Source organism: Cyprinodon tularosa, unplaced genomic scaffold, assembly GCF_016077235.1.
Source record: "Cyprinodon tularosa strain WSP-4 unplaced genomic scaffold, ASM1607723v1 ctg166, whole genome shotgun sequence".
In the NCBI taxonomy this organism is placed as follows: domain Eukaryota; kingdom Metazoa; phylum Chordata; class Actinopteri; order Cyprinodontiformes; family Cyprinodontidae; genus Cyprinodon; species Cyprinodon tularosa.
In genome coordinates this window covers 1,933,996-1,959,295 of record NW_024038493.1, presented here as the reverse complement: position 1 = coordinate 1,959,295, position 25,300 = coordinate 1,933,996, and the positions used below count along the sequence as shown (strand labels likewise).

Sequence of the window (25,300 nt, the reverse complement as noted above, 5' to 3'; positions counted from 1 at the left end):
TGTCGTCCTTAGACTTGTTGGTTTTCATATTTAGCACGGAAAACCTGTGGCAATACCTCTTAAAAAAAAAAAGAATTTTGCTGGTCATTGAGAAAACCCCCGTCACTTTGGTCGCCCTTTGTTATTACACTGAATGACTCCGTGATTGAGACTCGATAAGAAATCGGAGGAAATATCCAGCATGGAGATGGGTGATTAGGTGGGTATTGTTGCTGGAAGGGGACAGGCCGGCTGAAAAAAAAACATGAATAACTCTGTGCCAAACTGCTTCTACCATTTATTACACATAATTACATTCTTAAATAAAAACGATTCACCGAACAGTTTGCTTGCATAGAGATATTACAATACCAATTTAAAAAAGGAATTATGAAACAAACCAGTAACAAAAATAAATCTTTCTCATTTTTCCATAATAAAGAACATTATCGTACCCATACGTCATAATATACAAATGATAAATTTGAAACACTTTGTACAGAGAAACAAAAACAGAAGGACAATAGCAAGGGAGAAAGGGTTCTTATTGGGAAAAAAAAGGAAGAGAAGGGAAAGTGATGAGAGTATGCTGGTAGAAAAAGGGGAGGTGCGTTTGATTTAAAATTCAGACCTTGTGGAAACGGAGGTGGTGTCACACATAGTAATGCATGTAACCCTAGCATATTTTTCTAAAAGAGCTAGAGCTGCAGCCTCACATGAAAAGGAAAACAGGCTCAAAAAAACAAAAAAGAAACGAGCAGAATGTGCCTCTATAAGTATCTGTGAAAAGTGTTGCAGAATATCTGCGTCGGTGTGTCGAAATTGTGCTAAAAAAAAGCTACTGTACAGACTTAGTGATCATGATAGAGAGGATAGTTGTAAGATTGTAGACATGTAAAAAAAAAAACATCAGATATGTAGTTAGATTTTCTTTCTCAAAAGAAAAAAAAACAAGTGCAAAACACAAAGAGACGAATAACACACAGGCACGGGAGAACTGAATCATTCATTAAGGTGACACTGAACGTAACCGCATCCTCAGAGACAGCATAAAAACATTTTTTTTTCTTTATTTTTATGCAGAAAACACATTCACATTTCAAGGTTCCAGTTTTCCAAACACTTGGAGAATAATTTTGTTTGTCAGCACTCCAAGAGGAGGCTGATTATCATTTAAGATTGGCTAATTTAGAAAAGTTTAAGGGTAAGTCAACCGAAATATACCCATTAAAATTCCAAAACACTCAAATGATTTCAATTGATGTAGAACAGTCTCCAGCTTACATAAAACACACAGATTCATTCAACAGAACAGTATCGAACTTAAATACTGAAACACACACATAGAGCTGCCATCAATAGTAAGCAGTCGCCTTAAAAAAGGAGAAACTGCTGTTCCTTGTTACCTATTTCATGTGCAGTCAGAGAAAATTACACAACAGCAAATGTTTTTTCGACCAAATTTTGTCATTATTACTTTTGCTTTATTTGATTAGTCATCGTTTTGCACATATGATCAAGAAAATGCAGCTCAGATGGCCTTTAAAATTTAAATTATTTAGAAAAATAAAGATCTCTTTTGTGGTAATCTGAATCTCCAGAGTAAAATGTTTTCAGTTTTATGGTTGTGGAAATTAAGTTATGCCGTACTTAGCTAGTGATTGCTTTAGCAACGTTTCTATTAAAAAAAGAGACTAATGGCAAAAATAGTGACTTTAAAATCGTGTTGTTGGAGAATTTGACAACGTGAAATCACTGATCGCTAATTACATGTGGTCAATAGCATGCTAGCTTTCCTGTTAAAACAAAAATGAACTGTATATTAGTATGCAAATACTACTCTTGTTTACTACTAACCTGCAAACACAGGCTGGTAACAACTGTCATGCTCCTGAGCTGCGAGTAATTAGCATGCTAGCTTTATTAATAACGTAATAATCCACTTTGGCTAATGGTAAAATTAAAGTTAGCTATCATGAAAATTACGTATTTACTGTTACTTTAAGGATGCCAGTTAGTCGCGGCATTTTGAAGATAACAATACTGAGCTTTTTAATAAACTTTGAACATTGGGATAACCTTATGGCTACCAACCGATGAAAATTTAGCAACTTTGTGGCTATATTTAGCAACTTTTTAGACCCCTCTTGCAATTTTCCTTCCAAAAAAAGCAATTAGCGACAAATCTAGGAACTTTTTGCTGTTGTTGGTGACGTTGGTACCAATATATAATAGTGCAGATCAATAATTATCAGTGGTCAACAGCATAATGGCTTTTCTTATAAGACACTAGTAAACTTTCCAAAAAAGTTATAAATAATCCACTGGACTTGGTTTCCAAGGTTGAATGTTTCACTTTCCATCCAGGAAGCTTTCTCAATTCAAAATGAATTAGTGTTCAGTTCGAAGCTTTATATAGAAGCCCAAAAACTTGTTTTGGCTCATAAAGCATGCAAACTGAAACAGAAGAACATGTCCGCCCCTTAGGAATGGGGAGTCCTTTTGGGTTATTTTCAGCCAGCAATACCATATACTGGTTTATGCCTCGGAAAGGGGGGTTGTTAGGGGCAATTGTTAGCTTGACTGCCCAGGTGAGTTGTTTTGTCCCCTGCATGGGGATTGGGGGTTGATATGATAGCGGGAAGGAATCAACTCTATCGCTGCATTGTAGTTTTTTCTCTAAGGTTGGTCTTAAGATCTTAAGGTCTTAAGATAAATGGCTTCCTTCACACCCCTTTTAAAGCACCAGTCTTCTTTGTCCAAAATGTGAACATTCTGGTCCTCAAATGAGTGTCCCATGTCCTTAAGCTGCAGGTGCACAGCAGAGTCTTGTTGGAGGAGGTAGCTCTTCTTGGTTTAGCCATGCCTCTGTGAATTGACAAAGCTGCCTTGATGTAAAGCGAAACGTCTTCAAACTTGGAAACCAAGTCCAGTGGATTGTTTTTTTTTTACTTTTTAGGAATGGCTATGACCTGGATGACTGAGAATCTTCAACAGAGCTAATGAACTGTATCTTAGGTTGCTGATACTACTGTGACCTATTAACCTGCAGACATTAGGCCAGAAACAGTTCTCATGCATATTAGCTGTGGGTATTTATTAGCATGCTAGCTTTATGAAAAGATAATGAACTGTGGATAAAAGTAAATGTATGGTTAACCATCATGGATATCACAATGTCGCTGTTACTTTAAGCATGCTAATTAGTCAGGGCAATTGCATACATTATAATACCTAGCTTGCTAAGTAGCTTTGAAGACAGAGTCTTTAAACTTGGCGACTTTTCAGACACTTCTACTATTTGTTTTGGCTGGCCACAAACCTAGGGACTTGTTGCTGTGTTGTTGAAGACTGAAGCGATAATATAAAAGCACCAATCGCTCTGAGTTGACTGTCTTCAGCAGGCAGTGAGAGCTGCTGTGAGACCCTCCCTTCTCCAAAGCACTGACATGAAACGAGACCTACTCCCCGCTGTTCTTCTATTGAAAATCAGTCACAAATGAACAAAGCTTCCTTTGATCCCCCTGAAGCTTGTTCTAAACATATTTAATGTAATATATCTTTAAAGTGATTGCACTTAAATAGATTCCTACCAGCATTTAATTCATATACAGCCTCCTTCATTGTGTCTCCTATTAAATTAATATCATAGCATAAAAAGATTGACATCCATAGTTTTGGTTCAGGCATTTTATAGAGTCAAATATTTACGTTTTAAATGTATTAAGAGCGTTTTTAATAATTTTCTGTCTTGCCGATTTTTCCCCCCTCTCTCCTATGACTGAATCAAAGCATTAACCGAATATGGAAATTAGGTGATGACGTCATTCCAGCAACTTTTAGGACAGGCGCTAGCAACCATCCCTGCTGAACAGTCTACAAAAGTGGCAAGCGGTACTTGATTTGATCCTAGCTAAATTAAAAGCTCTGGAATATGTTCAAGTTAGCTCTAAGGCTAATTGGGTGAACAGTTTTTTATTTTGCCTTGCTCTTTTTAAACTAGGTGATTTTATGGTGATTTTATGGTTATCATCTGCTTCACTAACCTGGCATATTTATTATAACATCTATTAATTGTTTTTTGTTCCATCTTTGCTGTGCAGATCCTGTCTTCACCTTCATGTAGATGTAGCCTTAGCCAAATTCTAGCTCTACTCCACCAAGTCCTAAATCTGAAGCTTTAAAACTCATAAGAAGACATTTTACTCTGGGGATAAGTAGCAAAACAGTTGCTGACAAATTGATACCCAAGCTGCTTGTGTGCAATTTGCTGTTCATCTCAAATGCAATCTGTGAAATTAAGACATCGATGAGTAGTTTCTGGTCATCATGACGTAGGTCTGGTTACACAAGATTAATGTAAATTCCATTTTTATCTGGATTGAATGTTTGTACCCTTGTGCGTGTGGCTTTCATTGTGCTGCAGTTACATAAGCTGATGGGGCAGTTATCATTGCTGACTGAGCATAACCACCTTTTTCTAACCCATTTGAGCCACCCACTGGAAATCAGCACTCATGCTAGTCCAAGAAAGCCAGTAAAATATCAAAAGCTACTAGCTGTGACCAGCCATTTTTTTTACTCAAGTCCAGTTATTCTTCCCTACTGTGAAAAAGAAAAGAAAAAATGGTAATATGGTCTTACCCACCATTCCCCAGTGTTTTCATGGGTTTAGTTAAATGGACAGGATTGTAACAAATACATTCACATTGATTTTTCTCTGACAGGACTCAATTGATTGATTGAATGTGCCTTCCTAAGAGTCCGTCTAGTAGGGGAAAATATCAGAATTCTGACATACATGCTGGTCAGGAAGTCAGCAGAAATGTTCTTGCTATACATGTGTCCAGATTCAAAGAGCTGTCCAATGCTTTTTTTTTTGTTACTCGAAGTCAAGTCAGAGAGATGCTTAATTGGAAGAATTCTGCAGGAATGTGTGCTTTGTGCAGTACTGTCTCAGTCCAGCGATTAGTTTGGTGCCAATCACTCTCAAAGCCCAAAGAGATCATTTCAGGCATTCGTCTTTTCTTTCCTTTTTTTAGCTGCATCAATTTCCTGTGAGTTCTTCGCAAGGTGTCTATTCAAAATTGTCTCTTTTCGAACAAGTAACAGGATCTTCTTAGAAACAATATAACCTTTAAATACACGGTGATCTTGTTTGTGTTCGGTGTGCTATAGCAGTGGGCAAGCTGCTTAAACTTGTGCTCAGGTGGCACATAAAAAGGGAGCGTTTCCTTTCAACGCTGGAACATTTTATTTAGATTTTTTTTTACAAAAAATTTGAAAGTCAATTGTGCAACCATTTTTGACAACAATCGATAAGATCTTGAGAAGGAAACACTCCTATAAAGCTGCCTACATCTCTCGAGATGCTCAGTTTCATCTGACATTCCCAGAGTAGATACGTTCCTTTCAGTAGATGTTGATCTTGGGGGTAAAGTCAGTGCAACAACGGGACCGCTCATTGGTGCAACACCATCCTGCTTACAAGTCAAGTCTTTGAGGACTCCAAAGAAACTGAGGCCAATGCTTCAATGGTATCAGAGCAGAAAGATTTGTGAATGCATCCATTTGGAATTTGCCCACTTGGTCAGATGATAAACCTAAAGGTGATTCAAAAGGGTGAGGCAGGTTTGACAAAATAAAGGCAGGTTTTGTTGAAAATTAGGTCATCTCTAAATCCGTAGATTTTTTTCTGAAGAGTAGAAATGTTGAAAAAGCGTGACTGTACAAATGCCTTGCGGAACAAAGCTGTTTTGGAAGGTTGTCAATGAGGGACATGTCATGACATGACAAAAAAGCTGCCAATGATAAGCACAATTCATCCAACTTCCCCTAGAAGACACATAAAAAGAGTGGGAAATGTATCTTCTAGGACTTAAATGGTTTTCCAAATGGCGTTAAATTATTCTGTATGTTTGGACCAAAAGGTTTGAGGTTGGAATGACAAAAGCCACTGTGGATAAGTTGGATTCTGCATATGGTCAGATGCCCTACCCCCATTTATCCCCCCTCTGATTCAATTTGGTGTGTTGGTGTCAATCATCCATCTCTCTCCATCTTCGTTTTGTTCTTTTTTAGCTGTCATTAGCCCCATCTCTTTCGTTCACTTCCCAGTCCTTCCACTTCCTTTGACCTCTTAGGCTCCTCAGATGTGCCTCTTCATATGCAGCGCCAAGTGATCCGACCGGGAGAAGCACCTGCAGCCGAAAAAAGAGAAGAAAAAAAAACAACAGAGAACATCTTGTTAGCTCGTTACCAAAGCAAGAGGAAGAAGTTTGTTTTGTAGACTGAGCTAAACGTTGCTTTTAGCTAGTGAGTGCTGAGCCGCTAATGCACACGCAATTAGTATATGTGTAACTAATTCATAATCAGCGTTTTCAGCAGAACTCCTAATGACTTCAGCTGCGCCATGAATAACTAGAGAGCCTGCAGATGGATCTGTTGAAACAGTGATGGTGGGGGGAGTGGAGGGGAATAAAAAGCAGCATGCAAAACATGTGCTGTAAAACGACAGTTAAATTAGATGACTCGGAGCCTCTCATCTAAAAACCAGCCTTGTGGAATTGCTGGGGCGTCCCTGCGCGGTGAAAATGAAATTGCTCTTGTCTTTTGTTATCAGCAAGGGGTTTTTGAAAAATGTTTGCGAAAATGAGGATTTCAAGCTGATCGCCACAAACTGACATAATAAATGCTTTCAGCTGGCTCATTCTGTGCCTGCTTCCACACACACATTCATGTCGCTTTTATCAGACTCCCTACTTTTTTTGTTTTTCATATGCATGTCTGGGTAAACTTTGTTTCCGCTGAGAGCTTGTAATGGAAAACAACTCCTCCATTCCCACGAGAAGTGCCTTCCAAAAGAGCGGTTGGCTTTGTAGTAAGTGATATGAAGCATTTTGATAATTGATGTGCCAAGAAACACTTGAGAGAAATTGTTTTAGGTTGAATTTTAGTTTGTTTATCGTTACCTGTATTACCCATTCCTATTGGCCCTTCAGTTTAAGTAATGTAAAAACATTCACATGCTAAGTTTGAATCCAGTGGCAGTGTCCTCGGAAGGACAGATTTGTCGGCCGTTTACGGCGCCAAGGCCTGTTCGGATTGGAAGAGTCCCTGTTATGTAGCCAACAAATGCAGCCTTCTCTTCGCCCGTTTGAAGGACGGTCCGGTGTATCCTACATAGCATTAGGTATCCCATTATTCAATGCGAGACCAAGCAAGCCGGCTGCTTCGTGATCAGAGGAAAGAGGTAAATGGCGCAAAACAGTGATGAATATTGTAGGTGCAGTTTAATATAATACAAGTAATTGAATAGTTCCATTTGAAATGAATGAAAATAGTGCTTTTAAATGGTTATAGAGTCAGATATGTGGCGATGAATGTTTGGTTCATTGAAAGGTTTTCATCTGTCCCTGTGCAAATGGGTTTTGCTGACATTTAAGCACATATTCCAATGTCTCTGCAGTGTAGGGACTATAAGTCGGATATTCACGATGATGGTACAACTGCTAGAGCTAAAATGTTATTAGCGCCCAGGACAGTAGTGGGATGTTTGGTATCCATTCTTTGCCTGCTTTGTGTGACAACTTTCATGGTTGCTAGGCGACAGAGTGTAGGGGTGGTGAAAGCCGGAGATAGCTAATCCATAGCCAAACGTCTTCTGACCCTCTTATTTTCATAAACCTCAAAGGACACAGTCCAGGTAGACCGGGTCTGCAGCCTCTAAAATCGAACACATCCATAGGGTCAGTTTTGGTGGATGTTTGTAGAGGACCCAAATGCAGAGACAAGAGCAGAGATGTAGGTTTTACGATGAAGTTGAGGGCAACAGAAGCGTAAATCCATGCTAAACAGGCAGGTAAATTATAGGGGTGTAAATAGTAATTGTTTTGTATCGATGCATCGATCCAACAGCCGACGATCCGTTGCATTGACACGTCCGCAACAGTATCGATTCATGTTTTTTTTTTTCCTTCGGTCTATTTTTATCCATTTGCTCCCTGACGTAATTCTGACTCCCGTGCTGCGGTGGCGCTAAACAGATTTTGCCCTCCTACCTCGCTTCCTTTAGCCACTACCCTTTTTCACTTGCACACACACTCGCGTAAACAGTAAGCAAGAAAGACATGGCGGAGATAGCAGAGGTGAAAGAAGAGCTAGGCAAGACAGAAGTGGCAGAGGAGAGAAGATGATGTATTCTTGAGTATCAAAAATAATCGAATCGTTGGGTCAGGAAATTAATACTGAATGGAATAGCCAAGATGGGTGTGATCTACACCCCTAGCAAATTAAAAACCAAAACAGCGAGACCCTTGGGAGGAACATACATTAAAATGAAACGAATCCAGCAATGAGGAACTGCAGAGGAAAAGTATATATATAAGAAACAGAACAATGAGTGGAGTGATCAGCTAATTTGGAGCAGGTGTGGACACAATTAAAATAAGTTATAGCATAAGTGACCCTAAAGTCTAGAATGTTTACAATTTACATAATCTACATAACCTGTCTCTGATAGCAAGTCAAAATACTTTCCTCCCTTCTAGAGTATTTGAAAGAATAGTCCAAATCCAATTTAAGAGGAAAAAGAGGAAGCCAAATGTTAGTCTTTGCAGATTATTCTAAGGCAGATCTTTGAAACACAAGTCCAAATCAGATCTTAAGTCTTTGAAAGACAAGTCCAAGTCCAACCAAAGTATAGCCAGTTCTAAGGCAAGTATTAAGTCTTTGAAAGACAAATTCAAGTCAAACTTCAAATATTTGAAAGACAATTCCAATTTCAAGTCTTTGAAAGATAAATCCAAATACAATAAGCGTTTGAAAACCATGTCCAGGTCCAATGTAAAATCTCTGGAAGACAAATAGAAATGCATCTTTAAGGCTTTGAAAAACAATTGCGAATAAAATGATAGTTCTTTTAGACAGGAAATAGAAGCGTCTTTCACAGACTTAGACTGGTCTTTCCAAAGACTTAAAATTTTACAAGGATTTTACCTTGACTTGTCTGTCAAATATTTGAGTTTGTCAATAACATAACATTTTTTTGAACTGGTCTATAAAAGATTGAAAATTCATAAAAATACAGCTGGCCATTAGATGAGTCAGCAGCAGTAGCAAGGAGACGCTAATCCAGATGGAGAGCTATGCTACAAAGAGCTCCAGTTACTGTTAGCATTGTAAAAGATTTTAACATATATATTAAGTCGATGTGTTGCAATGACAGAACGATGCATTACCATCACTTGAAACAATAATTAATTATCTTCTGCTTTAATTTAGATTTTATATTAGCTTCTGCTAATGGTCTTAGCTCTAGCCAATATAGTTAAAAGTGGATGGGAAGCTGAACATATTAGTAAATTTTTTAAAAGATGTCTCATAAAAAACTTTGAGGAAGTGGCATTGTCTACATTTACACCAGTCAAATGCAAAAACAATAATTAAAAAAAAATTCTATTGTTTATTCTGTAAGTTTCCATCCAGTAGGACCTAACCACATCATCCAGCATGCATTGCACAGGTGAAAAAAAGTGCAACTAGTCATGGATACGTTTAACATATGAATAAGTTGAAATGTAGAGCAAAAAATGCAATGTTGTCTCTAGCTGTTGATAGTTTTTTAGACAGGTGTTTTTTTTTTATTTTGCCAGAAAGGCCAAACCCGTGTCAAACGTCTTACTGTCCTGTTTATTCATAAACACTCGAGGAATGAACAAAGCGCCAAGGAGACATTCATCCGTGTTTTTGTGTGTCACCAGGCGTGTGTGTGAGCACTCTGGGAGACAGATGGCAAAGTATGAGTCACGACTTGGGGGCACGACACCAGCTGGCACATCGTGGGTGTGTTTCACCCCACAACACCCCTTTCAATCTTTAATCTTCACCCCGACTTCTTTTTGTGTGTGTGTGTGTCTCTACTGTTTCCACTCTTCTTTAATCTCAGCAGGGCGCATTTGTGATTTTGGGTCTTCAGGCGGGAAAGGCTGGACACCTTCTGACACATGACAGAGGTGGGCCAGAATTAGGGATGTGCCTGCAGGGGTGGGGGGGATACTGTACTTACAGTCTATCCAGCTGGGACCTGATTTAGTTGACGCTGTCTGGCCTGCTGTTCATTAACACACACTCAAAGACCCCCCATTCTTATCGACATTAGGGAAAGTACCCTAGGTGAGAAGGGATTTCTTTTTGTCCTTTTATAATGAATCCATGCATGATTTAAGAGGTCCCATATTCAGGAACTTCCTCTTTTGTGTTCAATTTCCACCCTGTCACTGTATTTTAAAGCACACATCTAGTATATTGTTTATGCCACATTTGACAAACGAATGACATCTTTATTCTTTTTTGTACCTATGAATAAATAAAGATCAATGGGTATCATTTACATGAAAATAAAACTGGAATTATGCTAATAAAAAAACTGTTTAAAATGAGTTATTTATTTAAAAAGAGTAAAATAAAGAGAGAATATTAATCGCAACATAATTTTGTAGATTTTAATGTTATATGTATATAATTTTATATAAGGCTTAAAAAAGATATACTTTAGTCATATCTATTTTTTTAAAGGAAACATCTTTTATCAAATAAAAAAAAAATTTTTATATATGTTAACATCTCTGTCTTGAGGTCAACATATAAACAATTGTTTTTATTTGTATTTTAAATATGTAGAAAGGAAACACTTGTCTTAAATATATAGAAATACTGGAATAATTAAATTGAACTTCAATGAAAGGCATATATATATATATATATATATATATATATATATATATATATATATATATATATATATATATATATATATATATATATATATATACACTATATTGCCAAAAGTATTTGCTCACCCATCCAAATTATTGGAATCAGGTGTTCCAATCACTTCCATGGCCACAGGTGTATAAATTCAAGCACCTAGGCATGCAGACTGTTTTTACAAACATTTGTGAAAGAATGGGTCGCTCTCAGGAGCTCAGTGAATTCCAGCGTGGAACTGTGATAGGATGCCACCTGTGCAACAAATCCAGTCGTGAAATTTCCTCGCTCCTAAATATTCCACAGTCAACTGTCAGCTGTATTATAAGAAAATGGAAGTGTTTGGGAACGACAGCAACTCAGCCACGAAGTGGTAGGCCACGTAAACTGACGGAGCGGGGTCAGCGGATGCTGACGCGCATAGTGCGAAGAGGTCGCCAACTTTCTGCAGAGTCAATCACTACAGACCTCCAAACTTCATGTGGCCTTCAGATTAGCTCAAGAACAGTGCGCAGAGAGCTTCATGGAATGGGTTTCCATGGTCGAGCAGCTGCATCCAAGCCATACATCACCAAGTGCAATGCAAAGCGTCGGATGCGGTGGTGTAAAGCACGCCGCCACTGGACTCTAGAGCAGTGGAGACGCGTTCTCTGGAGTGACGAATCGCGCTTCTCCATCTGGCAATCTGATGGACGGGTCTGGGTTTGGCGGTTGCCAGGAGAACGGTACTTGTCTGACTGCATTGTGCCAAGTGTAAAGTTTGGTGGAGGGGGGATTATGGTGTGGGGTTGTTTTTCAGGAGCTGGGCTTGGCCCCTTAGTTCCAGTGAAAGGAACTCTGAATGCTTCAGCATACCAAGACATTTTGGACAATTCCATGCTCCCAACTTTGTGGGAACAGTTTGGAGCTGGCCCCTTCCTCTTCCAACATGACTGTGCACCAGTGCACAAAGCAAGGTCCATAAAGACATGGATGACAGAGTCTGGTGTGGATGAACTTGACTGGCCTGCACAGAGTCCTGACCTCAACCCGATAGAACACCTTTGGGATGAATTAGAGCGGAGACTGAGAGCCAGGCCTTCTCGTCCAACATCAGTGTGCGACCTCACAAATGCGCTTCTGGAAGAATGGTCAAAAATTCCCATAAACACACTCCTAAACCTTGTGGACAGCCTTCCCAGAAGAGTTGAAGCTGTTCTAGCTGCAAAGGGTGGACCGACGTCATATTGAACCCTATGGATTAGGAACGGGATGTCACTTAAGCTCATATGTGAGTCAAGGCAGGTGAGCAAATACTTTTGGCAATATAGTGTATATATATATATATATATATATATATATGACACAGAAATTTTTTTTTTTTTTTTTTATTAATATTATTTTTTTTGTAAGTACACCTACTCCATCCTCCTGTCTCTACTGGACATAGACATTAATAGGACCATTATCTTTTCACTTATCTAGTTACTCTGAAGGCGCGGTGTTCTAGATGTCTTTTTCTTAAAAGAAAGAACTGACAGATGTTACTGGGTCCACTTTGTGTTTCACATGTGTTCTGTACGTAGAAAGTACTCCTAACCAAGTACTGGAGAGTTTTTTCTGTCTCTTTCTTCTGTCCCAGGCTGATTATAACTGAACATGATTCTGCGAGAGGTTTTTTTTCCTGTAAAGTAGCATTTGCTCCTTTAAATTGCCCGGACAAGCTTGCTTAAGGATGAGGAATTGCTGCACAGTCAATCACAATGCAGTCAGCTTCCTGAGTAAGATCACTTTTTAACAAATCCTATTAAATCTTTAACTGAATTTAACTTATTCATGCCACAAATGAGTTTAAATTGGACTCTGGGTAACTGGACCGAATCAGATAATAATAATTGGACTTTATTGATCTCACTTTGGAGGAATCTACCTCTGCATTTGATCCATCCCCTTGGGGAGCAGTGAGCTGCCATCGTGCGGTGCCCGGGGAGCAGTATGGGGTTAAGGGTCTTGTCTGAGTCGAGGCATCGAACTGGGTACTTGCAGCCTTCTCAGAGCACAAGCGCACTGCTCTAACCCACTAGGCCAACACTCCCCCCATTGAACTTGGGGTTGTTAGAAGTATTAGTTTGAAGTGGTTTGTAGTGAAACTTGACTGAACTGGATTCAGTTTTATTGATATGAATTTGGGTTTTTGCCTTGTGAAGAACTTTAACTTAACAGCTGTATGCTGGCACAGTTTAAACAAAACTGGGACACTGTTTGTAGAAGTTGTTATGGAGAAGGAGGTACTCCCCTCAAACAACAGACGTCATTTAGACGTTGGTTTTTAGGTTTAATCTGGTAGGTCCGTCATAGTCTTGATTAAGTCCAGAAATAGTTGTTGAAAATTGGGCTGTGTTTGGTCGGTCTGAATTTTTCCCACTTTAGTCCGATAACAGCCAATGAAAAAACGTTGAAAACCCAGATTGTACTCCTACTTCCTTCCACAGTCTAAAAACATAACTTTTATGTTGATTGGTGCCTTTCCCTCAGCTGTGAGTATTGTTGTACATGGTTGTAAGGCTATTGGTCTGCCAGAATTTGGCAATATCAGTTAGGGTACTTTAGGCTAAGCAGGAATCTTCAGCGGTCGCCATGATAAGTGGTGTCCAAATAGGGCAGGCAGCAAGGTAGGAGGTCAGGAAAGGATGCAGGATACTTGCTTCAGCAAAGGGACCACCTGACAGATCTATTTGGAACTAGAGACCAACAGCTATATAGTGTCCCTCTATCCCTTCTGTGACGAAAGTTATAGGCACAGCCGCTTTAAAAAAAATACGTTATTACTTGACGTGTACTTTGTGTGAAACTTTCTATTATTCCCCTCTTGACATCATGGACTTAATAATGTAGAACTTTATCAGCTCACTATTTTTGTGTAACTTTTATATTTGTAGTTTTTTTTTTAGAAGTTTGTAGTCCCTGTTTTGACAAACATCCTCCATGTTTCATTTGTCCAGATGGACAAACAATCTCATCTAAATTCAGCAAAGCATTACATATTTCCTTCCTACCAACTAGGGGGAAGTGTTTGGTGACACAATATTTTTCATAATATGATTTAGGGCATTATATAAGAATACCTTTAAAATGATGATGTATATTTCAAATTTTGCGATAATAATGGTCTGGAAAACTTCACGAGATCTCTACTGAATAATAGCCTCATGGGCGCTGTGCTACAAACTGGTAGCTGGAGGTGTACTTTTAATAAAAGTAAGCCAAAAACATTGATGTTTTCTTACATTTTTTACATTTAAGGGTTAGGGTTAGGGTTCCATTCGACCATATCCGAAATAAATATATATTATCTAATTTAATTAACACATATTGGTATTCTGAATCAACAAAAATACTGTCTACTGAGATACCCCGATATTTGTCAGAATTGATCTTTTCTTAAAGGAATACATGATTAGCCTTCATTTTCTACTCACTCCCATGCTGAAAAACACTCTGGAATACTTTTTTGATATCTCAAATGCATCTGGAGATCTGGGAGGCTTCTTGCTGTCTGCTGACATTCAAATAATGGAGGTCCATAGCGCCCGAGGCAGAAAGGTCCATAAAAGTCCACAAAAAACTTGTCAATATTCCTCCATACTGCTCGTCCAATGTATTCCAAGTGTCCTGAGTGGGTAGGGTCCATAATTTACTGGAAACAAAGTCATTTAGAATGTTTTTAGAGCATAAACAGTAGTGTATAGGATTTCCTAAAAGCGCGTTCACGATTCTACGGAAGCCGGCAGACCAAACCAGCGCATTCAGCTCGGCAAAGAACTAATGCTCTTCCTCAACACTGAAGTCCTCAGACATTTTTCTTTCGTTGTTTCTTTCTTTGCACAGGTAAACAGCACATTTCTTCTTCTACGCTTGCATTATCGGCAGAGCAAACACTGAAGGAATATTGACACGTTTTTTTGTGGACTTTTATGGACCTTTCTGCCTCGGGCACCATAGACCTCCATTATTTGAATCTCAGCAGACAGCAAGAAGCCTCCCAGATCTCCAGATGCATTTGAGATATCAAAAAAGTACTCCAGAGTGTTGTTCGGCATGGGGGTGAGTAGAAAATGAAGGCTAATCATGTTTTGGGTGTACTATTCCTTTAAACCCATACTACTAATGATAGTGTTTTTACAGTTGAAGACGAGCAAGGGGCAACGATTCATCAAATTTGGAATTGGCCTACATATTGCCCTAAGGTGGAGTGGCGACCTCTCGAGGTTACACCCCACCTTTCGCCCATAGACTGCTGGAGAGGGCACCAAATTCCTCTTACCTTGATATAATATTTTCAGAAAATGGCCAACGTATTGTCTGTTTTTTTGAAACATTTCAGTTTAACCATATTTTCAAATTTTGATAAAAACTTCTAAATCTGATCTCTAAAAAACTACACTTACATGACCACAGTCCTTTTGATATCTCATAGCCATTTGTGTGAAAGCTAGTTCCAGTATTAATAAACTCCATATAAACATATAAAAACAGAGCCCTCTGGATTCTAACTGAAAATATACACTTTTAAACTTAAGGCAGGAAAATGGGAGAAAAACATCAGATGGCGTGTTAGGAGGAAGAGTTTTGTTTTGACAGACCTGTCACAGTGGTTGCACTTAAAAGGCTTGGCACCGGTGTGTTTGCGATAGTGCCTTGTCAGCTCGTCGCTCCTGGCAAATCGCCACTCGCATCCCTCCCATGAGCACTTGTACGGCTTCTCACCTGGAGCATCAAAGTAAAGAAGAAGAAAAAACACATGAGCACCACTTATAACCCTTCATATTCTTATTTAGTCTGTGCTGGTAAACACCACACCTGATAACTGATATGTTTTTGTAAAGCTGAATTTTTTTCCTCCTTAAAGTGAAGATTTTAGTTTTTGGGCTCCCCACAAATACAAATTTGCTAATTTCTCTCTGCCAGTTAGAGACAGCTTTTGGTGGAAGCAGTGTATTCGTGATTCTCCAACTAGTGGCAATCCAATATCCAAACTCTTTAATCCATTTCATGTTTTAGAGCGTAAACGTCAACTGTCTTTTTTTTTTATTGCGTCGTAGCTCCACCCCCTCTTTACCAAACCTCATTTGTAAAAATTATCATCTTTGCCTCCACTTAAATGTACTAAAAACAGTTGAAAAGAAAGCAAAATTATGCCAGATCTGTTGGGGGCACTATGAAGAAATGACAGACACAATTTCCAGGAAGGAAATTGAGAATGCACACAACACTGTGCAGCGCCACAGTTGTAATTTTCTTAGTGTGGTGCATGGGTTTGTCTAGAGGCGTGCCGACGCATGCATCTCAGAAAATGTGGCAGAGAAACAGTATCTATGAAAATGTGATAGCCGTATTTTAAAATATTTTCACCTTGCCATCTAGTTCTAAGATATGTTTGGTTGTGAGTGGAAGATACATTGATTTGGTAAAGAATTTTCACGTTTAAGCCTAGAACCTGTCTTTGTATGGATGGAGCCTTACCCCTTGGTGCCAGTGGATGAAGGAGCAGTGTGGTAAGTGCTGCCCCATGCTTCCTGCCATGCACCCTACCCCACGAGGAGTGCTTCAGACTGAAGTGCCTCTCCAAGGTTGGACTCAGATCATGCCAGGATAGTATCGCTACGCTACAGTAGAACATTTGTAGGCTTTGAGTTGAACAATAAAGCAGGAAAGTGTTTAACTGAGAACTGCTACCTGGGTTTTGTACGCCCAATCTTTATCAAATAACCTTTTCTTGGAATCTATAATCGGTAGGTGAGATCAAATATTTAGATTTTTTTCATGTTTATGTATGAGCAGAATTTTTATTACATAAAAGTCCGAAAAATGTGACCCAAAGAACCCACAGTTAATTTTTTACTAAGAAACTTGACCGGATCTTTTGTGCTTTTCATCAGCTGACTTCCTCTGCCCGAATGGTCCAATATGCTCCAGATAGTGCTCACGGACACGGTGCCAGCGCATATGTGACACTTCAAAAACACAACGCAATGCACCTGATACAACCACTCTGAATGACCAATTTGCACCACATGTATATCCAGTAGAACCAGCAGTTCTGTCACACCGCTACCAAGGGGCAGATGTAATGCAAATGTTTTTTAGCCATTTACTGTATGAGCATCCAAAAGAAACTAGACGCTTTCACCTCTGAGATTACATCACTCTGACTTGCCAGCTCTTAACTAAATCAAACACACCACGAAATGCCATCCCATAGCAGCATGTGACCTAGCTGATGACCAGCATGACGGGAGGGTGGTGCCAGATTGTCTAGAGCCCAGCTGTCAAGTAAATGAATTGTGAAAATCTTCCACCTTCCTACATGAAACTTAGTCAAAGGCACAGTAAAATATTTTTAACAGATTTTCTTCTCAAACGCAGCCTCATTTAAGGAGATTTTTTTTTAACTGCCTTAGATTTATTACAAAGAAGCATTATTACAGGAAAGATATAATCGAAAAAGTAGATTTTCTGCTAAGTTTATATTTTCTATAATATACATTTCCTGCAGTAAAAATCCCAATACTTTCTTGTCAGTGTTTTCTTTATAAAGAGACCAAAAAGAGAGCAACAAAATGCTTAACTGGAATGGAGAAGCTCCCACTGGTCTTCGATCTTGCTGAACATGCAGCAGAGGAGTGAAGGGGTTGCAAGAAGTGGAGCGAGAGAAGGGAAGGTGGGGGATTAGAGGAAGAGAAGGTAAGATGAGCGTGAGTAGGAGAGAAGTGCCGCAGAAGTGGATTAAGCCAGGGGAAGCTGCAGATATGCTGGCAGGAAAAGGAGGAGAAGAAGAAGGAGGAGAGGGGGTGGCGATAATTAGGCCAGTCACATAATGGCAAGGAAGCCACAATACAGCAGCTGCGTCCAGCTCCGAAGATGTCACCTGCATCAGTCACATCCCATCTGCTTGAATCCAGACACACTGACCAGCACAGCTTGAGTGCTTTCGACACCAGGGCTGGCTTAATTCATTGAATGTGATCATGAAAAGGGACACAATCGATGGATCAACTGCTTTCCAAAGCCGGTCAAGATTAGAATGAGTGCCTGTTCAAAGACAGCGCTTATTTAAAGCCAATATTAATGTGAAGGGATGCTAGAATGAAAGAAAATAGAAAGAAAAAATCTGTTTGCAGAGACAAGGGTTTGTCTTCAGCAATTGACATAAAATGCTAAGAAGGCCACAGCAAATCAAAGGATGAAACAGATCTTTCAACATCTGCTCAGTTCAAGGACTTTCTATCAGCTAGAAGCCATGGTGAGGAGCACTTAATTAGCAGGACTCAGAGATGGTAGAAAGGTGTGAAATAAAGGGGGCAGGGGGTTCAACTGTTGAGGAGGTGAGGAATTCCAAGTGATAAAAGATCCATCTTCAGTATCCCACTGTGAAATGCCAAAAATCTTTCTTCATTTAAGTGGTTATGCCATGTCTGTTTATGATTAGTACGACCTTTGCTATATGCTTACAAACAAATGCAAAATAGAATGACCTTTTATTTAAGAAATAAGATATTAAATCGTTTAAAGAACGACCATTTTAGTGAGCTACTATTTGTCTTTATAATGCACCTGTGAATCTAACCACAAGGTGAAGCTAAAGGACTGAGTTTGTCCAGAAAAGTCAGTAGGAAAGGAGCTCCGAACTGCTGTGCCAAATCTAGGCAGCCCTCTTAGGCTACGTTCACACTGCAGCCTGAAGTGACCCAAATCCGATTTTTTTGCCCATATGCGACCTGGATCTGATCTTTTCATGGCAGTCTGAACAACACAGATCCAATTTTTTTTTCAATCCTACCCAGGCCACTTGGCTATGTGGTCCTGAATCCGATACGAATCAGATCTTTTCAAATGTCGGATTCAACCACCTGGCCGTCATTAGTAACCGACAAAGGTCACTATTCTGCATCTTGATATGCAGAAGCGGCAAGAAAAACAACAACCATGGCAGATGATGATACAGAGAACAAAATTTATGTTTAACCGTTCGAAAAGATTGAGTTTTTATGGTTGGAAAAGACCGCTAGATGCGCGCCGGCACTCCCATCCATGTTTACTTCCGTAAACATAGAGCACACTGGTCTGTGATGTCATTGCGTCCTCCACTGCGTATGCGGGACAGTTGCGTTGTATGACTGCAGTTCACACAGGAGATCACATACAAGTCGCATATATTTGGAAATATGAACGGCAACACAAAAAAATTTCACAAAAGAATCGGAATTTAGCATTAAGCCCTGCAGTGTTAACGTAGCCTTACTTACGCCATTATGCAGCGGACACAAAAGATGCTGATCAAATTAGAACTATAGCCTTCCGAAAAAAAATATTAAAAAGAAAGTAGTTACACAAATGTAGTAAAAAGTTAAAGCTCTCTACTATAAAACAAAAAAATATGAAGGTGATGAAATTAGGCTGAGTCACAGAGAGTACATGAAGTCATGCATCATTGTTAAACAGCTTGATTTGGGCTGTGCCTATATTCTATATCATGGATAGTAAAACTACTAGCAGGGAGCTAGAAACATTAGGAGGTCCCTATACTAAACACATTGGAGCTAGGAAGCATCATGCTTGCTGGTCCTAATTCCTTCCTAAGAGCCAGTATTATTCAGATAGCACTTAAGCTTGGTTTATGCTTGATGCATCTGTGCGGCCAAATTACGTCATTTTGGGGTTCCGCGTAGATTCAGTGTGGACAGAAATTCTGCATGGAGCACCTAGGAAAATTTTTAACTTTGCAGACGGATCTGTGCGTAAAACATTGGCGAGGAAGCAGCAGCTCCTGCTGGCGAGGGTTCACAAAGGTAAATATTTAGAGATATTTAGATATCGCCACGATCAACACATTGTGGAAAAACTACAGGAAAGAAATTACTTTCGCACTCAAACAGCATGAACAGGCTTTTTATCCCGTCTCCCTTTCTCACCTCCCTTTCTTTCTCCATGGCCAATGATTTTATTTTATTTTTTTCAAAGTCACTTAAAGCTTCCCACATGCTTATGAAGTGGAAACTCAAAGCAACACCAATGATGGTCTACTTATGAAAGCAAATCTGTTGGGCTATTATCCAACACAGGGACATCAAGTCTTAGTGGTATATTGGCAAACAGGACAAAATGAAAGGGAAAAAAAGAAGCTTATTGAAAGAATACAAAGCACCACAATCCTTCCTGGTCTCAGTTAAGGTCATTTTTCATGAAGCAGCAAGACAGAGGTTAGATTGGAGGCCAAATCGGCTGCTAAATAGTAGTGGTAGCGTGAAAATCTGGGCTTGGTTTGGTGCCTCAGAACCTGGACAAATTTCAGTAAATGATGGTACAACTGGTTTGGCTACTTAAGAAAGATTTCCAGAGGAAAATATCAACTTTTTATTTATGATCTTATCTTGAGCAAGACAGTAATTTGAGGCACAGCGGCAGGGTAAAAAAAAACAACAGAATGAAAGTTTCTGCTTGTTTCCTCATTTGAATGTTTTTAAGTTTTAGATAAATACCAGCATTTTCAAAGCGTAAAGCATGTTTCATTAGGTTTGTTCTCAGCAGTTAGTCTAGACCCCTGCCATGCATCTGTTGTTCCCATCCTAATACAATACCTTATTTCCCTGTAAACCCAAAGCAGGTTAGGGCCATTCCTGCTCTGGCCAATGAAATTCCCAGGAGGAAGGGATGCCTGTATGTGTTGCCTAGCAATGGCTGTGGGGTGGGGGGGGAGGTCCCTGCATCTGTACATGTGTGTGGAAGGATACAGGAGCTCTGGGGGTGGGGTGGTGAAACATGAGGAGGCAGCAGTCAGTGGAGCTGGCTGGATCTGGCACCGGCCACGCCGCCATGCCAGCGGCCAATTACGGAGCGAGCTGGCAGAGAGCGGAGGCAGTTGCTTGGTGGTGATAGTGGTGGTGGAGGAGGAGAGGGGCGGGAGCTGGGAGACCGAACCCTGCAGCAGTACATAGCCACTCAGCTACCGACTCCTCCAACGATACACTAGTCCCGTTGCCTGGCAACAAACCCCCCCTCCTCCACCACCACATCTCTAGTCTACCATAAGAAAACGATCACACATTCAGGCGGATAGAGCCTGCTCATGCTCACCGTTACCCTCTTCAGACTGGGGAGGCTACTTAATAGCATACAGTCTGAATGACAGTTTAATCTAATCCAGAAGATTAGCCTGAACTCAGAAAATATAATCAGATTATATTACTGTTAATTTTGGATTACTTTCTACAAAAACTCTAAATGAAGATAATAAAATAAAGTGGATTATTTATGGAAAGTGTTAATTTGTTCCTCAGAAAAAAAAAAAACTCCCATCTGTTTTTTTATTCATATTGGGAAACAACATATGTGATATCTCCATCCAAAACACATTTCTCCTGTGTAATCTGATAACTGGGTGTTTCCCTGAGTCACTGTAATCCCATTATGTGTAATCTGTTACTTCCGAATGCTCATGTGTGCAAGCACGAGTCACGGCGTGCACGCCAGGCTCTCTCCAGCCTCTCAGGTGCCAGGACTGGAACTTAATTACATTCCCTCCATTAGCTGGGGCCGAGGAGGGGCATCCGAGCCTCTGAGGTCATTACAGAACGCTCTTGGTGAGCGTTTTATGGACTGGGATGGGACTGTATACTCTGGGATCAGTGAGAAAAAAGAAAAACAAGTTAATGGGGAAAAATGATAAGTTTTGTCACAGTTGTTGCAGGACTTTACAGAGTATGTGATAGATTCATATAATATAACACAAAGTATTTGTTAAAGGAAAGATATAGTTACATCTTTAACAACAGAAAAATGTTATGATTGCAAAGTCATGACAAAAAAAGAAAAAGATTATATGTCTATGATAATATAAAGCAAGATACGGCAAGCTTTGTCCCGATGGTGTTCACTTAGTCATGCAATTTTTTTGCAGGAGCAGGTGATCATCGGAGGTAAACATTAAATGGCGTCACCATGATATATGTACTTACATTACAGAACAAACTTATGTTTAAATAAATAAAATCCAAAAACTAAACTAAAATAAATAGGAAATTTCATAAATAAATTATAAAAAATCAGAAAGAAATCATAACTGAAATCAAAAATATCCCCACCAGTTTGACCTCTACAGTTTATTACTAAATAATTTTCTTAAACCTGTGATAGCATAAGTTCAGTCCAACTCAACTAAAACATCTGTAAACAATGAAGGTCACTGCTTTAAGTTTTTCACCAAAACAATTTATTTTGAGAATTATAAAACAATCTGAGCAGAATGAAGTTATTATTTATACTGAAAAGTAAAAGTACTATATAAATAATTGTTTAATACATTTATAAAATATATACAAATATTTACTTCTGGTTATAATTGCAATGTCGACATTAAAATATTTTGCACCAAGAGTTGTGAAACAGAGCAAAGGTGTTGCTTGATCCTTGTACCTCCACTATAGACCTAAGGGATTGCTTCCTCTCTGCATTACATGTCTTAGATTCAAAAAGAACAACTAGTCAGGCTTTTGATTGTTCATGCTGCATAAGTAAGCATATATACACTCACCGGCCACTTTATTAGGTACCCCATGCTAGTAACGGGTTGGACCCCCTTTTGCCTTCAGAACTGCCTCAATTCTTGGTGGCATAGATTCAACAAGGTGCTGGAAGCATTCCTCAGGGAGTTTGGTCCATATTGACATGATGGCATCACACAGTTGCCGCAGATTTGTCGGCTGCACATCCATGATGCGAATCTCCCGTTCCGCCACATCCCAAAGATGCTCTATTGGATTGAGATCTGGTGACTGTGGAGGCCATTTGAGTACAGTGAACTCATTGTCATATTCAAGAAACCAGTCTGAGATGATTCCAGCTTTATGACATGGCACATTATCCTGCTGAAAGTAGCCATCAGAAGTTGGGTACATTGTGGTTATAAAGGGATGGACATGGTCAGCAACAATACTCAGGTAGGCTGTGGCATTGCAACGATGCTCAATTGGTACCAAGGCGCCCAAAGAGTGCCAAGAAAATATTCCCCACACCATGACACCACCACCACCAGCCTGAACCGTTGATACAAGGCAGGATGGATCCATGCTTTCATGTTGTAGACGCCAAATTCTGACCCTACCGTCCGAATGTCGCAGCAGAAATCGAGACTCATCAGACCAGGCAACGTTTTTCCAATCTTCTATTGTCCAATTTCGATGAGCTTGTGCAAATTGTAGCCTCAGTTTCCTGTTCTTAGCTGAAAGGAGTGGCACCCGGTGTGGTCTTCTGCTGCTGTAGCCCATCTGCCTCAAAGTTCGCCGTACTGTGCGTTCAGAGATGCTCTTCTGCCCACCTTGGTTGTAACGGGTGGTTATTTGAGTCACTGTTGCCCTTCTATCAGCTCGAACCAGTCTGGCCATTCTCCTCTGACCTCTGGCATCAACAAGGCATTTCCGCCCACAGAACTGCCGCTCACTGGATGTTTTTTCTTTTTCGGACCATTCTCTGTAAACCCTAGAGATGGTTGTGCGTGAAAATCCCAGTAGATCAGCAGTTTCTGAAATACTCAGACCAGCCCTTCTGGCACCAACAATCATGCCACGTTCAAAGTCACTCAAATCACCTTTCTTTCCCATACTGATGCTCGGTTTGAACTGCAGGAGATTGTCTTGACCATGTCTACATGCCTAAATGCACTGAGTTGCCGCCATGTGATTGGCTGCTTAGAAATTGAGTGTTAACGAGCAGTTGGACAGGTGTACCTAATAAAGTGGCCGGTGAGTGTATATATATATATATATATATATATATATATATATATATATATATATATATATATATATATATATATATATATATATATTAGGGGTGGAATGGTTCACAAAATCCACGGTTAGGTTCGATTCACGGTTTCGTGGTCACGGTTTTCGGTTCGGTTCGATTCGGTATATGTTGATTGTTACACCGAAATCCCATAAAAATGTATGAAATTAATGAAAAAATCCCCCAAAAATTCATGAATTGTAATTATTTTAAATGATCCACAGAAACCCTGGATCATTTCCGGATGTTTTGCTGCTTTGAATTTAATCATCTCGCGAATGCTCTCTACCATCTCCAAGGGCAGCGGACGGGAGCCACAGTGGACGCTGTAGGCTTTGCTTTGTACAGGCGGTCTGGAGCGCAGCGGGGGTTGCTGACGGAGTATGAGGGATTTCGGGGTTAGCATGACATATTGGTCATGTTGCTGTTAGCATAAACAAAAATTGCACAATGCTTGCACACTGTTGCACTTTTATCCACCACTGTCTTTCCGCCGTCATCGTAGGTCACTCTAAATGCAAAGTGGTCCCATACAGCAGACCTATAAAGTGCTGCTGGCGCGTCTTCCAACTCCTGTTCTTTCCCACTCACCATACCCACACAATTCTCCACAACAACTGATTTTTTTCTGCTACACCCGGCTAAGCTGCTTCGCTTCTTCTTCTTGTTGTTTACTACTGGTGGTTGGCTTTGGTCGCAGTACCGCCACCTTCTGCTCTGGAGTGTACACGCTTACGCTTCGCCTATGAGGAAAAGGGGCAGCGCATGAACAGAACGAAACACACGCAAATCGAACTGAGACAGTCGAACCGAACGGTTCGGACGGTTTTCATAAATCGTCCCATCCCTAATATATATATATACACTATATTGCCAAAAGTATTTGCTCACCTGCCTTGACTCACATATGAGCTTAAGTGACATCCCGTTCCTAATCCATAGGGTTCAATATGACGTCGGTCCACCCTTTGCAGCTAGAACAGCTTCAACTCTTCTGGGAAGGCTGTCCACAAGGTTTAGGAGTGTGTTTATGGGAATTTTTGACCATTCTTCCAGAAGCGCATTTGTGAGGTCGCACACTGATGTTGGACGAGAAGGCCTGGCTCTCAGTCTCCGCTCTAATTCATCCCAAAGGTGTTCTATCGGGTTGAGGTCAGGACTCTGTGCAGGCCAGTCAAGTTCATCCACACCAGACTCTGTCATCCATGTCTTTATGGACCTTGCTTTGTGCACTGGTGCACAGTCATGTTGGAAGAGGAAGGGGCCAGCTCCAAACTGTTCCCACAAAGTTGGGAGCATGGAATTGTCCAAAATGTCTTGGTATGCTGAAGCATTCAGAGTTCCTTTCACTGGAACTAAGGGGCCAAGCCCAGCTCCTGAAAAACAACCCCACACCATAATCCCCCCTCCACCAAACTTTACACTTGGCACAATGCAGTCAGACAAGTACCGTTCTCCTGGCAACCGCCAAACCCAGACCCGTCCATCAGATTGCCAGATGGAGAAGCGCGATTCGTCACTCCAGAGAACGCGTCTCCACTGCTCTAGAGTCCAGTGGCGGCGTGCTTTACACCACCGCATCCGACGCTTTGCATTGCACTTGGTGATGTATGGCTTGGATGCAGCTGCTCGCCCATGGAAACCCATTCCATGAAGCTCTCTGCGCACTGTTCTTGAGCTACATGAAGTTTGGAGGTCTGTAGTGATTGACTCTGCAGAAAGTTGGCGACCT

General features: G+C 40.2%; 1 protein-coding gene across 1 annotated transcript in view; it reads right to left on the bottom strand.

Moving 5' to 3' along the window:
* Positions 1-264: 264 nt before the first annotated feature.
* klf7a (Kruppel-like factor 7a) overlaps positions 265-25,300 on the bottom strand; it is a 66,473-nt gene continuing 41,437 nt past the window's right edge. The window contains exons 3-4 of the mRNA XM_038281008.1: positions 15,369-15,492; positions 265-6,179 (exon numbers count right to left, since the gene is read on the bottom strand). Of these exons, the coding sequence (XP_038136936.1) occupies positions 6,128-6,179; positions 15,369-15,492 (176 nt within the window). The 3' untranslated portion in view covers positions 265-6,127. The remainder of the gene's footprint in view (positions 6,180-15,368; positions 15,493-25,300) is intronic.